At 41.0% G+C, this 19,774-nt stretch overlaps 1 protein-coding gene across 1 annotated transcript in view; it reads right to left on the reverse strand.

Moving 5' to 3' along the window:
- Positions 1-19,119: 19,119 nt before the first annotated feature.
- Positions 19,120-19,774, reverse strand: part of ubr1 (ubiquitin protein ligase E3 component n-recognin 1) — a 180,683-nt gene continuing 180,028 nt past the window's right edge. Inside the window, exon 47 of the mRNA XM_052030365.1 lies at positions 19,120-19,458. Within this exon, the coding sequence (XP_051886325.1) occupies positions 19,440-19,458 (19 nt within the window). The 3' untranslated portion in view covers positions 19,120-19,439. The remainder of the gene's footprint in view (positions 19,459-19,774) is intronic.

Here is a 19,774-nt window from a genome sequence, read left to right on the forward strand (position 1 = left end):
TGCCATCCATACAGATCATTTCATCACATAAGTGCATTGAGGTAGTACATGGGAAAACAATAACAGAATGCAAAATAAAGTGTTACAGAGAAAGTGTAGTGCAGGCAGACACGGTGCAAGGCCATAACGAGGTATGTTGTGAAGTCATGAGTTCATCTTATCATACTTATAACAGTGTCAGTCTTATAACAGTGGGGACAGAAGCTATCCTTGAGACTGATGGTATGTGCTTTCAAGCTTTTATATCTTCTGCCCAATGGGAGAGGGTAGAAGAAAGAATGTCTGGGGTGGGTGGGGTCTTTGATTATGTTGGCTGCTTTACTGAGGCAGTGAGAAGTTTAGATAAGAGTCCATGGAGGGGAGGCTGGTTCCTTGCGGTCTTGGTCAGAGCAGTTGCCATACCAAGCCATGATGCAACCAGATAGGATGCTATGATGCCAAGTCAAACTTCACATCTACCTGCACGGTCCATCTCCCTCCATTCCCTACCCATTCAAGGTTGGAAAGGATCAGCTTTTCTGATTCCACTTTCCTGTCCCAGTAGGTTTCTGTCTTGTATGGATCCTACACCTCATTCTATGTTCTGAGACACGTTGTTCATTACTGCTCCCCCGTCCTTGTATGTCTTCTACTCCAACACCAGCTCTTCCTTTCTCTATTCCTGCTGAATATTTCCAGCACACCATCTTTGTTGCAGATTTTCAGCTTTTTTTTTTGCTTTTCCTTGGTTTTTGAACATTTATTTTCAAATGGCCCAAGCGAACACCATCAAATAAGCACAATTTTTAAAATAATTTAAAAGACTCCGAACTTTATCACAAACTGCACTGACTGGAACTTTAAATACATACATAGCAGTTTTACATTAACCAGATGCAGTGTTAAAATATTGCTTAGAATTGGTGGCATTATTGGCCAAAGTTTGAGTTCCCACTCACATTATGATTGAACATGCATCAAGATAGCAATCATCTCCAGCAAGACAGCATACACATGTATGCTGGTCTACTTATACTATTTAAGATAAATCTAATACGATTAACTTAATTGGACTATCAAATTGCAACCATTAACTAAATTGCATGTTGAACAGGATCTCTGTCTGCCCCGGTCCAGCATGACTATTTGACCCTTCCTCTTTCTCCAATCATTATTAACTGAATTTTATTTTTCTGTAGCTTGTGCCTGAAGCAATTACTCTGCTGGAAAAAAAAAGCAATTATGCAGCAAGTGAACACTCACAGAGCCATAGAGTTGTACAGCACAGAAAAAGGCCCTTTGGTCCATATTTGTCCATGCTGACCAAGATGTATATTCAAGCGAATCCCATTTCCCAGCACTTGGCCCATATCCCTCTAAACTCATGTCATTCATACACCTGTCCACATCCTTCTTTAATGTGTCTAATGTACCTGCCTCAACCACTTCCTCTACCACCTGCTGTGTAAAAAAAGTTGCCCCTCAGGTTCTTATTAAACCTTTCACCTCTAACCTGAAAACTGTGTCCTCTAGTTTTTGATTCCCCAACCCTGGTAAAAAGACCACTCACCCTATCTATGCCCCTCATGATTTTATACACCTCGATGAGATCACTCCTCAGTCTCCTACACTCCAAGGAGTAAAGGCCCAGCCTGTCTAACCTCTTCCTCTTGAGTCCTGGCAACATCCTTGTAAATCTTTTTTGCACTCTTTCCAGTTTAATCACATCCTTCCTATAGCAGGGTGGCCAAAACTGAACACAGTAGAACTGCAACAGAACTCACCGGCAGAAACCACTCACAACCACCCTCTGTATCAATGAGCTTGTACTTATTAATCTCCTTCCATATTTAGGACATCCTGAATCTTTTTCCATCCACTGAAGTATGTTTGAAGTTGTGTCACTGTTGTAATATAGGAAACACTGCAGCAAATCTGTACACAAAGTCCCCCAAACAGCTCGAATAACCATATAATTTGATTTTAAATGGTTATTGAAGGATTGACCAGGAGAAGAAAAAAACCTGCCTAGTTTTCCTCAAATGCATACTGGGCCATAATTCAAGGTCTCATTCCAAAAGATGTCATCTCTGATTATGCAAAAGGCCCTCCGTGTGCTACCTAGGAGTTGTAATCAAGCCTCTGCAGCGAGACTTGAGCCCATTGCATCCATTTTTGGAACAGAAGAGGGAGGGAAGATATTGGACAGGAACAATGAGACTGCTTGCAGAAGCATGGGATATATTTTATGTATTTTAAGTTTTATAAAGTAATTTAGTATCTAGAACTTAAGGGCTGCCAGCTTCCCAGTCCTATAATGGGTGTTTCTACAAGCAGTGGATCTTCCAAAAAAAAAACTGATCTAAGAATTGCCCAAATCCTGTTAGAACAGCAACCTTTTCTACATCCCCTTCCTGCTCCGGATCCTGTGTAACCCCTTACAAAATACTGGCAGAGGTTTGGATTGAGTCCACTGTCAGAACATCCTTTCTTAAATAAGGCAACACAACTGTGCACGCTACTCCAGGTGTAGGTGGGTGGTGGGAGAAGCAGGGAGGTATTACTGGGCATGTGTGAGAGATAGGTTACAGGGAAATAGATGGGATTGCTCCAGGAGCTGGCATAGACCAAATGGCCTCCTTTTATGCTGTATGGGTATGGAAATATTTAAAAAAAGTATACAGATTTAATGACAGCCTAGAATCTGCAGAGAACAGCAGCACTCTGGCTATTACAATGGAAGAAAGATGACAACAAAGTCCAGAGCAGAGTTATACAGAGAACCCCAGAGGTTGTTACTGTTAATTATCTGATCCTCTACAGGACACAGTTTGCTGCCTTCTCCAGCAGATTTTGCATGAACCTGGGAAATGATGAGATGTATTTACAATGATTGCCATAAAAATATCCTTAAGACGTTAAGTTTTATTGAATGAAATCTTAAATGCTGCACTGAGCAAAGACAGCGACTAAACCACACACAGTCCTAAAAAATCTAATTATAATGTAATTGTAATTAAATGATTCCCTCAATTATTTCAAGATTCCATATTTCAAAGTAAGGTTTTTGTTTCAGATTCTATCAATCTATTTATTGATCTTTTTTATTCTGTCTGAAATGTGTAATCAGGTTGTTGAGAATTAGCAAATTAAGATGCAAAAAGTACTATCTGAAAATTCTTCAATGTGATTGGTTGCTCAGCCTGCGTGATGAGGTCAGTGATATATTGCTTCTTGAAATGTCAATTATTGGATTTGCATTTTGGCACTTAATTGAGTGTCAAGACTATCATGAATTGCAGAACAGACATTTATCGATATCTACATGATGTTTGAAATGTGTTGCCTGGAGTAATGACATTTTAAAAAATAAAATGAGTATTTTGCAGCACTTCTTGTAATCAGCTTTTGAAGACAGTAGCATTATTTGGTGCAAAACAGAATGCAAGTGTATGTCCTGTTAATCTGTGGATTCAGACATTGAAAATCATTTATACATGGAAGGAAACACAGTGGAAACATAATTCCATTCACCTTCTTGAAGAATCATCTCGCTACAGATCACTGGGTTGAAGATTACACACAGGACCGAGGAAAACAATTCAGCTTGCACATCTCTTTTTAAACACAACTGAAAAAACTCAAAGCCCAAAATACAAGGAAACAATACACTGCCCACTCACTCCTAGAAAGGGGGATGTGACTGCAATGTAAATTTATGTTTGTCCTTGCAATATCATGAGACACTGTACCCTTGCTCACATCAGTGGAGGTGAAACCAAAGGTGGAAATCAACACATATCCATTTCCAGACTACATCAACGGAGCGGATTTAAAAGTGATGAAACAGGAGATAGTTCAGAAAATGCTGGACCCGTCTCCTTAAACAATTAGAAAGCCGAAGTGCATCCACTTCACATTTACCTGCAATATAATTGTGATGAGATGTGATCTCAATTCATAGGCAAGTTGAATGTGAGCGCAGGTTATTTGAATGCATAGGGAATTACAGCCAAAACTGATGTCGTCTTGCAGTAGGGTTTCCTTGAATAGTAATCAGAGACGGAATTTCATTCCCTCCTCCCTTCCCTTGCTCCAGTAGAAATCCACCACACTAGGAATTGAGCCCAACTAGGACATAAAACACTACAGCAGCAGAACAGGCCCTTCAGCCCATGATATCTGTGCTGACCATGATGCTAATCCAAACTAATCCCATCTGCACGTGGTTTATATCCCTTCATTCCCTGCCTGTTCATGAATCCAAATGCCTCTTGAGCATTGCTGTTATATTTGCATCCACCAGATCCCTTGGCAGCCTATTTCAGGTACCCACCACTCTCTGTGTAAAAAAAAACTTGTCTCGTAAATCTCCTTTAAACTTTCCCCCCCTCTCACCCTAAATCTATACCCTCTCGTATTTGACATTTTCACCCTGGGGAAAAAGACTATCTACCCTATCTATGCTTATCAGGTCGTCCCTCAGCCTCCAAAGCTCCGGAGAAAACAACCCAAAATTGTCCAGCCTCTCCTTATAGCTCATACTCTCCAATTCAGGCAGCATCCTGGTGAACCTCTTCTGCATCCTCTCCAAAGCTTCCACATCCTTCCTATAATGTGGTGATCAGAACTGCACACAAACTCCAAATGTGGTCTAACGAAGGTTTTGTACAACTGCAGTATGACTTCCCAACTTTTATAATCAATGCTACTTAGCCTTTCTATTGCTTCAATTAACCATTATTAAATAAAATTAAAAGGATATATAATTGCCAGAAATCAAGTCTGAGGTTCAGGACCGTTTTAGAACTTGGCAAAGGAGGACAACCAAGAGATTGATAAAGACAAGATAGAATGTGAGAGTAAACAGACAAGAAACACAAAAATGGACTACCAGATCTTCTACGCATCTGTAAAAAAGAAAAAGACTGATGAGGCTCTCAGAGACAGAAGCAGGATAAGTTATAACAGGGAATGAGGAATGACAGAGGAATTGACCAATTACTTTGCTTCTGTCTTCCCAGATGAGATAAAAATCCTGCCAGAAATGCCAGAGCACTGAGGGTCCAGTGAGAACAAGGTCAAAGGGTAGCAAATCTGACTCCACCATTTAGGAAAGTGGCGGAGAAAGAAAACTGGGAAGTACCAACCTATCAGGTTAGGGAAATTATGAGAATCAATACTAAAGGATGTAATAAGAGCACACTTTGAACAGAAGGATTAAGTCAGCATAGGTTTGTGAAATGAGAATTGTGTTTGACATATCCATTGGAGTTCTTTGAGGATGTGACAGGTAGAATTGATAAGAGGGGAACCAATGGATAAAGTGTATTGAATTTTCAGAAAGGTTTTGAGGTTCCACACAGGTTGGTCAATAAGGTTAAGCCGAGTTGGGGACAGTATACTGACTTGGGTTGAAAGTTATTTATCCAATAGCAAGTAAAGACTGGGAACAAAGTTTTTTCTCAGGATGGCAGGCAGTGACTGGTGGTGAAAAGGACCATTGAGATCAGAGCTTGGTCCCCACACTATTTCTTTTTGAATGATTTGGCTGAGAGGATCAAATGTCATTTTTGCAAGTTTACAGACAGGTGTGATTGTTGGTAGTGAGGAAAATGTAAGGAGGCTTCGAGGATATAGACAAGCAGAATAAAGTCAAAGTTGAGTTTATTGTCATATGCACAAGTACATGTGTGCACAGGTGCAATGAAAAACTTGCAGCATCACAGGCACACGGCATCAGATACACAGCGTTCACAAGAAAATCATAAATTAGCAACAAAATTATACATGAAAACATGATAGATGAAATATAACGTGTAAAAAAAGTGAAGTTTTCTTCTTTGGTTGATAAAAGAGTACACTGTAGATGGTAAGAGACTGGGTAATGTGATTCAAAGGTACATTAGTGCCCTTGTAGATAATCACTGAAAGCCAACACGCAGGTGCAGCAAGCCACAAGGAGGACAAATGTATGTTATCATTATTGTAAGAGGATTGGAGAACAGATGTTTTACTGCAATACTACAGGGTCTTGGTGAGGTCTGCGAGTGGGAGTGCTGCGTACAATTTCAGTCTCCTTACCTAAAACAAAGATTATACAGTGGCATGCAAAAGTTTGGGCACCCCGGTCAAAAGTTTTGTTACTGTGAATAGCTAAGCGAGTAAAAGATGACCTGATTTCCAAAAGGCATTATGTAAAGATGACACATATCTTTAATATTTTAAGCAAGATTACTTTTTTATTTCCATCTTTTACAGTTTCAAAATAACAAAAAGGAAAGGGCTAAAGCAAAAGTTTGGGCACCCTGCATGGTCAGTACTTAGTAACACCCCCTTTGGCAAATATCACAGCTTGTAAACACTTTCTGCAGCCAGCTAAGAGTCTTCAATTCTTGTTTGGGGATTTTCGCCCATTCTTCCTTGCAAAAGGCTTCTAGTTCTGTGAGATTCTTGGGCCGCCTTGCATGCACTGCTCTTTTGAGGTCTATCCACAGATTTTGATGATGTTTAGGTGGGGGACTGTGAGGGACATGGCAAAACCTTCAGCTTGTGCCTCTTGAGGTAGTCCATTGTGGATTTTGAGGTGTGTTTAGGATTGTTATCCTGTTGTAGAAGCCATCCTCTTCTCATCTTCGGCTTTTTTTTTTACAGACGGTGTAATGTTTGCTTCCAGAATTTGCTGGTATTTAATTGAATTAATTCTTCCCCCTACCAGTGAAATGTTCCCTGTACCACTGGCTGCAACACAAGCCCAAAGCATGGTCAATCCACCCCCGTGCTTAACAGTTGGAGAGGTGTTCTTTTCATGAAATTCTGCACCCTTTTTTCTCCAAACATACCTTTGCTCATTGTGGCCAAGAAGTTCTATTTTAACTTCATCAGTCCACAGGACTTGTTTCCAAAATGCATCAGGCTTGTTTCGATGTTCCTTAGCAAACTTCTGACACTGAATTTTGTGGTGACGATGCAGGAAAGTTTGGAGAAAAAAGGGTGCAGAATTTCATGAAAAGAACACTCTCAACTGTTAAGCACTGGGGTGGATCGATCATGCTTTGGGCTTGTGTTGCAGCCAGTGCACGGGGAACATTTCACTGGTAGAGGGAAGAATGAATTCAATAAATACCAGCAAATTCTGGGAAGCAAACATCATACTGTCTAGTAAAAAAAAAAAGCTGAAGACGAAAGTGGATGGCTTCTACAACAGGATAACAATCCTAAACACACCTCAAAATCACAAAGGACTACCTCAAGAGGCACAAGTTGAAGGTTTTGCCATATCCCTCACAGTCCCCCAACCTAAATATCATCGAAAATCTGTGCATAGACCTCAAAAGAGCAGTGCATGCAAGACGGCCCAAGAATCTCACAGAACTAGAAGCCTTTTGCAAGGAAGAATGGGTGAAAATCCCCCAAACAAGAATTGAAAGACTCTTAGCTGGCTGCAGAAGTGTTTACAAGCTGTGATACTTGCCAAAGGGGGTGTTACTAAGTACTGACCATGCAGGGTGCCCAAACTTTTGCTTTCGGGCCCTTTTCCTTTTTTGTTATTTTGAAACTGTAAAAGATGGAAATAAAAAAGTAATCTTGCTTAAAATATTAAAGAAGTGTGTCATCTTTAACTTTATACCTTTTGGAAATCAGGTCATCTACTTACTTGCTTAGCTATTCACAGTAACAGAAATTTTGACCAGGGGTGCCCAAACTTTTGTATGCCACTGTATGTGACACAGAAGGAGTGCAGCGAAGATTTACCTTACTGCTATCATGGATAGCAGGTTTGTTGTACAGTACAGATTGGGCAGTGTATTCTCCAGAATTTAGAAGAGTGAGATATCTCATTGAAACTTACCAAATTCTTACAGGACTCTACAGGCTGGATGCAGGGAGGATGCTTCCCTGAACCGAGGAGTCTGGGACCAGGGTTATAGTTGCAGAATAAAATGGAGCTGTTTATGACTGAGACAAGTTTAAGTTTCTTCAACCAGATGGTTAAACAACAACACTGGTTAAGTAAGATAGGGTGATTAAGCAACACTATGACCACTTTGCACTATAATGGACTACAATGTTCTAATTGTGTTCTTTCTTGTATAATTTTGTTTCTAATTTATGTTTTTCTTGTGAAAGTTGTGTATCTGATGCTATGTACCTATGATGCTGCTGCACAAGTAAGTTTTTCATTGCACCTGTGTGTACATGTATGTGCAAATGACAATAAACTTGACTGGTTAATTTTTGGAACTCTACCTTAGAGGGCTGTGGTGGTTCATTCACTGAATTCATTCAAGACTCAGATCAATAGAGTTCTAAATATTAAGGGAATCAAGGGACAAAGGAATAGTGCAGGAACGTGGTATTGAGGTAGGATATCAGACACAATCTCAATGAAAGGCAGAGCAAGCTTGAAGGGACATGATGGCCCACTCCTACTCCTATTTATAATGTTCTACGTCAGTTGGGGGAGCACACCTGCTGTTTGTCCACCTAACCAATCACCAAAGCTAGAGGGAAATTCATCCCCAAAGTCAAGTTAAGATGACGGAGACACAAGAGACTGGAATCTGGAGCAACAAACAATATGCTCGAGGGTCACAGCAGGTTGAGCAGCATCTGTGGGAGGAAAGGAACCGATGTAGGGTTTTGACCTGAAATGTTGACAATTCCTTTCCTCCTACAGATGCTGCTCGACCCACTGAGTTACTCCAGCAAATTGTTTGTTGCTCCAAGTTAAGATGACACTTGTCAACAGAACAAATGTAATCTCCATGATCAATCAGTGTGACAACAGGATGGAAGGCATTGTATATGTTCGTAAGAATTTTGGTCATATTAATTTCCGAAATTTTCTAACTTTGGCACATTTATTCTGTTTTCAGTGTGAGAAAATGCTTTGTTCACACCGTCAAGTCCTTGTGTAGCATAGCAGTGCAGTATGGGGTTAAACAACTATGCAGAATAAAACTCTAGTTCCTGACCCAACAATGAAGCTATCTGGCTTTGAGTTCCTGTGGAAAATAAGATAAGTTCTTGCTCAGATCCAAACTGGACTCAGTTGCTGAGGTCACTTGACCTACAAATAGCACATGAACAGTGATGGACTGATATTTACTGGGGTCCCAGGCAGAGAAAATGTTTAATCAGAAAATAAAATCCTGCAGATGTTGGAAATCTGAAGTAAAATAATCTTGGAGCTACTCAGCAGGTCAGGCAACATCAGTGGGGACAGAAACAGAGCTAATATTTCAGCTCAATAACCTTTCATCAGAACTGTGAACATTTCAATAAAAGATATGTTTTAAGTTGCTGAGAAGGGAGAGAGGTAGAACAAACACTGGGAATCCCTGCGATGAGGTGTCGCCCAAGAAAAAATTGGTAACATAGACTGGAGCTCCCTGAAGGTTGTTACTGGTAGCTAATCTATCCGGAGGAGTTGTGAACCGAGGACAACCAGAGGTGCAAGAAACAATGAGAACAATGCCACACTGAGATACAGAACACAGCAGTCACTGAAAATCTGAAAGACAAATATGCTCAAAATATCCAGCAAACAGTACCTTCTGCTTTTGTTTCAGCTTTCCAGTATCTGCTTTTCAGATTCTGACCAATTCCGATTTCTGCTGTTTTTCACTCTCTGCAAATGCTGCCCCACCAGCTTTCTTCTGCTTTTAATCCACAACCTCTGGATAGCTCTGCTGTTTTCCAGGGACACTGTATCAATATACTCTGCATGCTGGCAGCTCCAAAGAACGTGACTGGCAACTTTGATCAAAATGTACATTACCAGATTCTGGTTGGTAACATTACTGAGCTAAGCTCCCCATCCTCAACAGCATTATGCTTCCTAACTAACCTCCAGCTGGATTTGTAATTGCTGTTCAAAGCAGCCATATGAAAGACTAGGACATTGGGTGAGGATGTCACTTTATGGGGCTGTGATCCAAATGTGAACTGTCAGCAACTATGACCAGATTCGTCGTCAACAATCCACTTCCACATCCTCTGCATTTGCACATTTCACTTTTTATGTAATCAGTTTCTTAAATGCTGCAGAATAATATGTTTTTAATCCTGAAACAACAATATCAGTTTTAAATCAGTGGGCAATGATCAGTGATTGGAAGTCTTAAAGCACAGTTCACCATATTCTTGCCACCAATGTTCTTACTCTCGATACTTCCTAACGTTTTTCCCCACAAGGATGTGTTGAACTTGTAGCAGGCAAAGAGGAAGAGGTGAAGAACACTCAACCACTGAAGAAGATTTGACCTGGTTGTAAATATTTCTTGTGCCCAGCAATGACATCTGACCAACTGCCCTTACAATGCGGCAGTCCTAAAAGGAACTGAATGGTTGTAGGAATAAATGAAAAAAACAGTGGCATTGAATAAACAATTAAATATTTTTCCAAGGAGTTAACACACACTTACTGAACTACCCTCATTCCATAACTGGTTCATGCCATCCTGCCACATATCCGAAGTGCAATAAGCCATCATAACTCATGACAGCGTGACTGTTATAACATATCAGATGTTAGTATTAGTGATGGATCACCAACAACTCACCAATGGGCAATTTAAAAATGCGTACACCGGGTCTATTATTTAGTAATCATGTCATTTATTATACAGTCCCACCCCAAAAATAAAAACAGAAAATACACTGCATTTGGTATATTCTTCATTTGTAATTAACTTTATAAAATATCTGTTGAAACTTGGTAGAACTATTACTAGGTCACACAGTTCCCTTAAGACAGAAACAGAATAAATGGAAAATCAGATACCTATTTCAATTGAACTTGGAGTGGATATAAATCTCCCTTGTTCCAACAATTCTGTCTTCACCATACTAAAGAGCATCACAATCAAATGCAGTTCACAGTAAAGCATTATATGAAGGCAGGCAGGCACATACATATTCCACAACTTCCATTACATTTTGTCATCAAATATCCTTTTACACAGAACTTTCAGCAACTGGGCACACTTTTGAGCTCTCACACATTCAGTATTGAAGCATCCTCTCTGAAAGTTTTCATGTTTAATATTTGATAAGATACATATCAGCTCCTCTTCAACAGTTTTGTTCATTCATTATCCACACTTTAACCTTTGACCGACTGAAATAAGCTTGCATTGTTAGAACATGAAGGTAGAGGATCAGCCAAGATCTTATGAATGCGGCAGCAAACTTGGGGGGGGGGGGGGGGGGGGGGGGGGGGGGGGGGGGGGAGGTGGAGGGCAGATGGCAAACTCCTGCTATTACATTTTAATGTTCTTAGCATTCTACAATACATTCAAGAGTGGAAAATAACATCTGCATTCTTAAAACAATGTTATTTTCAGCAAGAATTTTAGTAAAACCAAATACAGCATCTGTAGTGTACTGTTGACTCCTGTCTGACATCAACTACATTAACCAAAATGATGGAATAAAGCAGAATTTTATGGGAGACAAACGTGATTCTCAGTTCTGTGATCAAAACATGCTTATCCAGATCCCTATGAACCCTGAATGTGGTTAAGCACAGTAATTTTTAAAAAGTGTTAAACTTAAGCAAGATGGAGTGGTGTACAGATGAATGGCACTGATCACAGCTGCACCAAATGTTTAATGTATACAGCTTTATCGTACTTCAACCGTTCTTCACACTGGTACAGCTGCACCAAGTAAAATATCAGCGGCTTGGACTGATCTGACCTCTCTAGGGCTGGAAAATGACTTGCTCAACAAAAGGTGGTGGTACAGGGGAGGAATTGAGGTTGGAAGAAATATATCCATCAAGTTAAAATTTCTAATTTTCCTCTCCAATTAGTTTTCTTTTTCTACTCCAAGGTGTCCATGGTCGAAAGGTATTCCATTTCAAGAAGGGTGTATATGGAGGCCAGAAGCTACAAGTCATTGGCTTCCTTGTCGGTATGAGCTGGCTGCACTGCAACTCGATTAGTCACAGCAGATTAGAAACAGCTCACATCAACTTAATCAGCTCTGAGAAACTAGCCACTGACGTGATACAAACAGCAAGGTGCAATGATAGTGCTGCTCAAGCGTGCCCAGGTCAAGGATTCAGAGCTGCTGCCAATCAAAGATGATTTGATTCGCATCTTGGTTTCTCGTGATCTCCTCGAGAACGCGGTGCTGTAGCCACAGTTGCTGGAGTTTCTTGTATCGCTCAGTGCACAGATGCAATGGGTTGCCCTCTCCTTTAAGAAAAGTATCTAAATTCAGTATGCAATTGGAAATATTAACCACACAGGGTTTCAATTTCTCAAATTTTCAGGTGAAAGATGCAATCAGTGCACAGAAATAACGTACATGAATACAAAGGGCTTGGACAGACTTAACGTGACTGCAGAAAAAGAAAACAAGTTACCGGAAATACAAATATGACAAAACTACCAATGGATCAGGTTCATAAATTAAAGATATTTTTTCCTCTCCACTCCTCTACCACTGTTTGGTATTGAACATTCAAATTCAAAATCCTCATAATTTTCCCTTGCATTTATAGAGGCAGAATTCTCACACCACATTCAATCGCCATACAATATCCAACTATGTATTTGCTAGTTAACATAGACCATTACTTCCATGGAAATCATACCTCTTTTTGGTTAACCGCATCGTATTTAGTAAATTGCCCCATTGTGCTTCTCAGAGCAAAGAATGGGGAGTGAAAAGAGAAGCTTACCATGACTTTAAATATGGGGAAGAGGCAGAAAGGATTTAGGCAAAATTCTAAAGCTGTCTAAAAATAAAACTGAAGGTTTCAGGTTGATTAGAAAGGTAAGGAGGAAATAAGAAGATTGGAAAAGTCAATGAAAATGAGCATTTGATATACAGTGGCATGCAAAAGTTTAGGCACCCCTAGTCAAAATTTCTGTTACTGTGAATAGCTGGTGAGTAAAAGATGACCTGATTTCCAAAAGGCATAAAGTTAAAGATGACACATTTCTTTAATATTTTAAGCAAAATTACTTTTTTATTTCCATCTTTTACAGTTTCAAAATAATAAAAAAGGAAAAGGGCCCGAAGCAAAAGTTTGGGCACCCTGCATGGTCAGTACTTAGTAACACCCCCTTTGGCAAGTATCACAGCTTGTAAACACTTTAAGTAGCCAGCTAAGAGTCTTTCAATTCTTATCTGGGGGATTTTTGCCCATTCTTCCTTGCAAAAGGCTTCTATTTCTGTGAGATTCTTGGGCCGTCTTGCATGCACTGCTCTTTAGAGGTCTATCCATAGATTTTTGATGATGTTTAGGTTGGGGGACTGTGAGGGCCATGGCAAAACCTTCAGCTTGTGCCTCTTGAGGTAGACCATTGTGGATTTTGAGGTGTGTTTAGGATCGTTATCCTGTTGTAGAAGCCATCCTCTTTTCACCTTCAGCTTTTTTTTACAGACAGTGTGATGTTTGCTTCCAGAATTTGCTGGTATTTAATTGAATTCATTCTTCCCTCTACCAGTGAAACACAAGCCCAAAGCACGTTCGATCCATCCCCGTGCTTAACAGTTGGAGAGGTGTTCTTTTCATGAAATTCTGCACCCTTTCTTCTCCAAACTTTCCTGCGTCCTCACCACAAAATTCAGTGTCAGAAGTTTGCTAAGGAACATCTAAACAAGCCTGATGCATTTTGGAAACAAGTCCTGTGGACTGATGAAGTTAAAATAGAACTTCTTGGCCACAATGAGCAAAGGTATGTTTGGAGAAAAAAGGGTGCAGAATTTCATGAAAAGAACACCTCTCCAACTGTTAAGCACAGGGGTGGATTGATCATGCTTTTTGGGCTTGTGTTGCAGCCAGTGGCACAGGGAACATTTCACTGGTAGAGGGAAGAATGAATTCAATTAAATACCAGCAAATTCTGGAAGCAAACATCATACTGTCTGTAAAAAAAAAACTGAAGACAAAAAGAGGATGGCTTCTACAACAGGGTAATAATCCTAAACACACCTCAAAATCCACAATGGACTACCTCAAGAGGCACAAGCTAAAGGTTTTGCTATGGCCCTCACAGTCCCCCGACTTAAACGTCATCGAAAATCTGTGGATAGACCTCAAAAGAGCAGTGCATGCAAGACGGCCCAAGAATCTCTCAGAAATAGAAGCCTTTTGCAAGGAAGAATGGGTGAAAATCCCCCAGATAAGAATTGAAAGACTCTTAGCTGGCTACAGAAAGCGTTTACAAGCTGTGATACTTGCCAAAGGGGGTGTTACTAAGTACTGACCATGCAGGGTGCCCAAACTTTTGCTTCAGGCCCTTTTCCTTTTTGTTATTTTGAAACTTTAAAAGATGGAAATAAAAAAGTAATTTTGCTTAAAATATTAAAGAAATGTGTCATCTTTAATTTTATGCCTTTTGGAAATCAGGTCATCTTTTACTCGCTTAGCTATTCACAGTAACAGAAATTTTGACCAGGGGTGCCCAAACTTTTGCATGCCACTGTACCATCTACAGACAAACCTCATCCACTGAAAATATTAGGTAAACATTACGGAAGAACAAAAGCTCATAGCACATGGTACTGCTGGTAAAAACACCTCATACAACAATGGGCTTCTACTGTAGGGTGATCCACTACTTTCTCAGTCAATGTGGTTGTTTGGTGAGTGATTGGTGACAGAATTACCAAGGTCAATAAACCCCAGGTTCAACAGGCAGGAAGGACAATTCCTGCCTTCTCCTGACTCACAGGACAAATGAAGGGCAGCTCAACTCTGTAAAGACAGTTTTTGGCAGTTGCTTTGGCACTAAACCAAATGACCACTTTGACTTACAAGGTACCTTAACCCTGAAGGAACATCACAGAACCTTCACCAAACTAAATCAACTAGAATCACATGAGAAAACATTAAGGCAGGAAGACATTAGAAGTCATTAATTGAGGAGGAGATTGCTCATTAATTGCTTGATTGAGGAGATAATTTTAAAAGTAAGATTTTAAATGAAGGAGGAAAGAGGGCAGTAGAGATGTTGGAAGAGAACTTCAGAGCTTATGGCACTGAAATGATTGCCTTCAGAGAATTACATTCAGGATGTTGAGGAGGCCAGAACTGAACGAGCAATGATGCCCTGAAAGGCTACTGGGATGGATGACACCACAGCTTTAGGGAGGGGAGGGGAGGGGAGGGGAGGGGAATTTGAAAATAAGTGGGAGACAGCTTAGGTCAGCAAGCAGAGGGATGATGGATGAAAGAGATGATGTGTGTTAAAACATGGACAGCAATGTCCTGGACAACACCAAGTTTATGAAGAATAGAGGGAGGCTAGCCAGTATATTGAAATATTCAGGTAGCAAGGGCAGAGGTGAGTGATAAAGATGTTGGTTCCACAAACAAGGTCTTCAACCAGCAAGAGAGGGCTTTTGTAATCCAAGGATGAGACAAATGTGATCCTTCAAAAGTTTCAAACAGGAGGATGGATCCAATAGTTAAAAGGCAGTGTTTGGTGCAAGATTGTCTGTAAACAATGGATTAATTCCAAATATGAAGCCAGAAGAAATTTCTGCTCATTCACTACTGGACACATGCCAGATGGTTTAAAGGAGCAGATGCAGAATCACAGAAATTTACTTGGCTAAAGAAAAGCTACCAGATTGAATAACTCTTTGCAACTCTCTTTCCTTAGCCCTGTTACTACTGTTCAAACCCTCTTCAGAAGGCTTTCTGTCTCAATCACTCAACCATATCAGTCTTTGCTCATAACTCTCTTCCTGTCCTGGGTTACAGTACTGGAAGACAAAAGTTGGTGTATGATCAGTGGTTTAAGTGTTATTAAGTGCAGAGATATCTTGGAATCATTTACGCTGGACTCCTGAAACAGACACACTGATCCGAGCTCTGTCATAGGAAGGAGATTACAAGGAATACACGTACACAACAAAATAGGAGCAGGAGTAGGCCATTCAACCCCTCAAACATGCCCCAACATTCAATGATCATGGTTGATCCATCCTGGCCTCAACTCCTCTTCTATGCCAGTTTCCCATAACCTTCAATTCCTTGATCTTTCAAACATTTATCCATGTCCACCTTAAATATATCTGAAGATCTGGCTTCCACCACCCTTGGGGGCAGAAAATTCCAGAGATTCACTACCTTCAGAGAAGAAATTTCTATGCAGCTCTTTATTTTGTAACTACATCTCCTTGCTTACAACTCTCCTTTTAGTGTTATGGTCGCAATGTCTACCCTGTTAAGTCCCCTTAGTATTCTATATGTTTGAATAAAGTCACCCCTCATTCTTCTAAACTCCAAAAAATACAAACCCAAACTCTCCAGCCTCTCTTGATGGGACCACCCTCTCATCCCAGGAATTAGACTGGTGAATCCCCTTTGGTCTGCCTCCAATACTACTGTATCCTTTTTTTTTAAGGTAAGGGGTCCAAAATTGTGCAATATTACAGGTACAAAAAACAAACTGCTGGAGGAACTCAGTGGGTCAGGCAGCATCTGTGGAGGCAGAGGGATGGTTGATGCTTTGGGTCGAGACCTTGCATCAGGACGGAGAGTGCAGAAGATAGCCCGTATAAAGAGGTAGGAGGGTGCCCCCATCTCACCCATCCCTCCCACTTCTTTATACTGGCTATTTTCTTCTACACACTCAGCCCTGATGCAGGTTCTCAACCCAAAATGTTGACCATCCTTTGCCTCCACGGATGCTGCTTGACCCAGTGAGGCCCTCCAGCAGTTTGTTTTTTGCTCCAGATTCCAGCATCTGCAGTCGCTTGTGTCTTCATGGTATTCCAGGTGTGGCCTCACCAACACCCTGTATAACTGTAACAAAACCTCCCTATTCTTCAACTGCAACACCTTCACAATAAAAGCCAACATGCCATTTGCCTTCTTAACTACTTGTTGGACCTGCCTGCTAACTTAGTGATTCATGCACGAGAAAACCTACATTCCTCTGAACTTCACTCATCTGCAGTCTCTCTCCATTTAGATAATAAACTGCCTTTTGATTCCTCTTAATGAAGTGCATGACCTCACACTTCCCCACATTAAACTTCATATGATGGGTTTTTAACCAATTACTCAATCTATATCTGTTGCAGAATCACAGTATCCTGATCACAACATGCCCTCCCACCTATTTTCATATCATTGGCAAACTTGGAAGGTTTGCATAATGTTCCTTCCTCCAGGTCATTAATGTAAGTAGTAAACAATTGAGGGCCAATGACCAAGCCCTGGGGTACTCCACTTGTTACCTCCCTCCAGTCTGAAAGGGACCTACTGATTCTAACTCTGTTTTCCAGTTTTCGATCCACGGTAGCACACTTCGTCTAATAACTTGGGCTTTTAATTTATGCACCAGGTAGAAGAGGAAAAGATTCAAGGACATGGTCAAAGCCTCCTTGAAGAAGTACAATCATCCCCAGTGACTCCTGGGAATCTCTGGCCCATGACCACTCAAAGTGGGGATGGAGCATATGGGATGGCACCAAGAGCCTGGAAGCCAGGCATTGGGAGCACTCAGAAGCTCTGCAAAACAGCAGGAGATATGGACCACCTCACCAACTGCCCATCCACCCACATGGTTATCCACCGCCTGCCCCATTGGTGGAAAAATTGGTTCCCAAAGTGGCCTCATTGAGTGCAAGTTCACTGATTGCCAATGTGGCAGAATTGGTAAAGACGTTTAACAAGGTAGATAGAACGCTTACCTTTACTGGCTGAGGCACAGAATACAAGAGCAAGGACGTTATAACTATGAAAACCATTACTCTTAGGTGTGGACGAACTACTGTGTGCTGTGCTGCCAAGGAAGAATGCAATGACACTGGACAGTCATAGTCCACAGTCAAGCAGCACAGAAGTGATACCACTGTCAATCAAGGTGCAGCTCCACCCACCCCTCAGGTGTGGGAGTACCTTTTGCCTCTGAACTTGCCTGACCAGTACCCTTTGTCTCTGAACCTGCCTGACCATTGGCTGTGGCAGGAACCTATGTCTTTGACCCCTCCCTACACCACTGGCTCGTTTAAATCACAACAGTGAGGCTCCACCCAGCCTCCTAGGACCATAAAAAGGGCTGCAATCCCCTAGCTCTCCCTCTTTTGACGACCCCAGAAGTAGTGAGACAACGCTGCAGAGATCATTGGTAAGAGTGCATCACCACATGGTCAGGGAGCGTTTCACTCAGACTCAGGGAATGTTAAGGGCCAATGCTAGTGTGGGACGGGCATTGAAGTGTTATATCCTGAAGTTGTACATTGTTACTGTGCACTTGTGTGTATTTGTGTGTGTGTACATTGTTACTGTGCACTTGTGTGTATTTGTGTGTGTGTGTGTGTGTGTGTGTGTGTGTGTGTGTGTGTCTATATATATATATTATATATATATATATATATATATTTTACCCCAGTTGTGCTTCCCCTCTCGTGTTCGTGGTATCCTGTGCATAAGTGAGCGTGTGTTTGTTCCCATCCATTCTGTCCCGCGTTTGCCTTTGTGATTAACCTAGTTTTGGTCTACAAAGCTTGTGTCCAGAGTCCTTGATCCTTAAGATAGAAAAGAACGGTTTCACACAACAGCCAGAAGGGCCTGTTACTGTGCTGTATAAATAAATTTTTTTTAGTTTTACAAGAGGCCTACGTAAGTGGTGATGGTGGAAAATGTTATCATGTTTAAAAACTAGCTGATTGAGCAGCTGAGGAGCCAAAACCAACAAGGTTGCAGAACAAGAGCTGGGAAATGGAATTAATTTAAATAGCTGTTTTTGGTTGGCATGGATGTTATATCAGAGTCTTTTTCCCCAGGTTAGAAATGTCAAACACTAGAAGGCACAGCTTTAAGGTGAGAAGTTGGGGGGGGGGGGGGAGGGGGGGGGGGGGGTAAGTTTAAAGGAGATGTGAGAGGCAAGCCTTTTTTTTTGCACAGAGGTAGGTAGGTGCCTGGAACGGGCTGCCAGGGGAGGCAGTGGAAGCCAACGTGACAGTGGAGTTTAAGAGGCATTTAGACAGACACATTAACATGCAGAGAATGGAGGAATATGGATCATATACAGGCGTATGGGATTTGTTTATTTTGGCTCCAGCACCGACATTGTGGGCAGAAGGGCCTGTTCCTGTGCAGTGCTGTCCTATGATATGCTGAATAGTCTCCTTCCTGGGCCATAGATTTCTATGACTCTGTACCATTGAGGCAAACCATTTGATAAACTGACAGTGACTCTATGCAGGGTAATTAGTTGAAAGAATTCTTATTTCTAATGCTTTAACAATTTCCAGTAAGTTTTCTCACCATGACTCAATGCTCAGTAGTAATGCTTCTGTAACTGGGTCACGGGGTTTATCCTAGCCAAGACTTGCTGTATAAAACCAGAATGGAATTCCCAATATAATACTTAAAGAAAATTGGATAGGTCTCTTATTGTACTTCAAACAGAATGAAAATCAAAGAACTGCAGTTGCTCAAAATCTGAAATAAAAACAGAAAATGCTGGAAACACTCAGCAGGTCAGGCAGCATCTGTGGAGAGAGAAACAGAGTTAGTGTTTCAGGCTGAAGACTCTTCATCAGAACTGACAACTATGAACAGAATATTTGGTTGTTATTATATTGTTGTTATGGGACCTTGTGAGCATACAAGCCGATGAGTTTCCTGAACGACAACAGAGCCCATACTTCAGAAGTACTAATTCATTAGACAAACTTCGAGATATCCCAAGATTGCGAGAGATGTTACATGAATTTTCCTGTGTACATCTGACATTTGGAGTCAATAAATTATATCTGCTCTTGCCGTATCAAATGTTCACCTATCATAACTGGTCTCTCCAGTCAC

This window comes from Pristis pectinata, chromosome 1, assembly GCF_009764475.1.
Source record: "Pristis pectinata isolate sPriPec2 chromosome 1, sPriPec2.1.pri, whole genome shotgun sequence".
NCBI lineage: Eukaryota > Metazoa > Chordata > Chondrichthyes > Rhinopristiformes > Pristidae > Pristis > Pristis pectinata.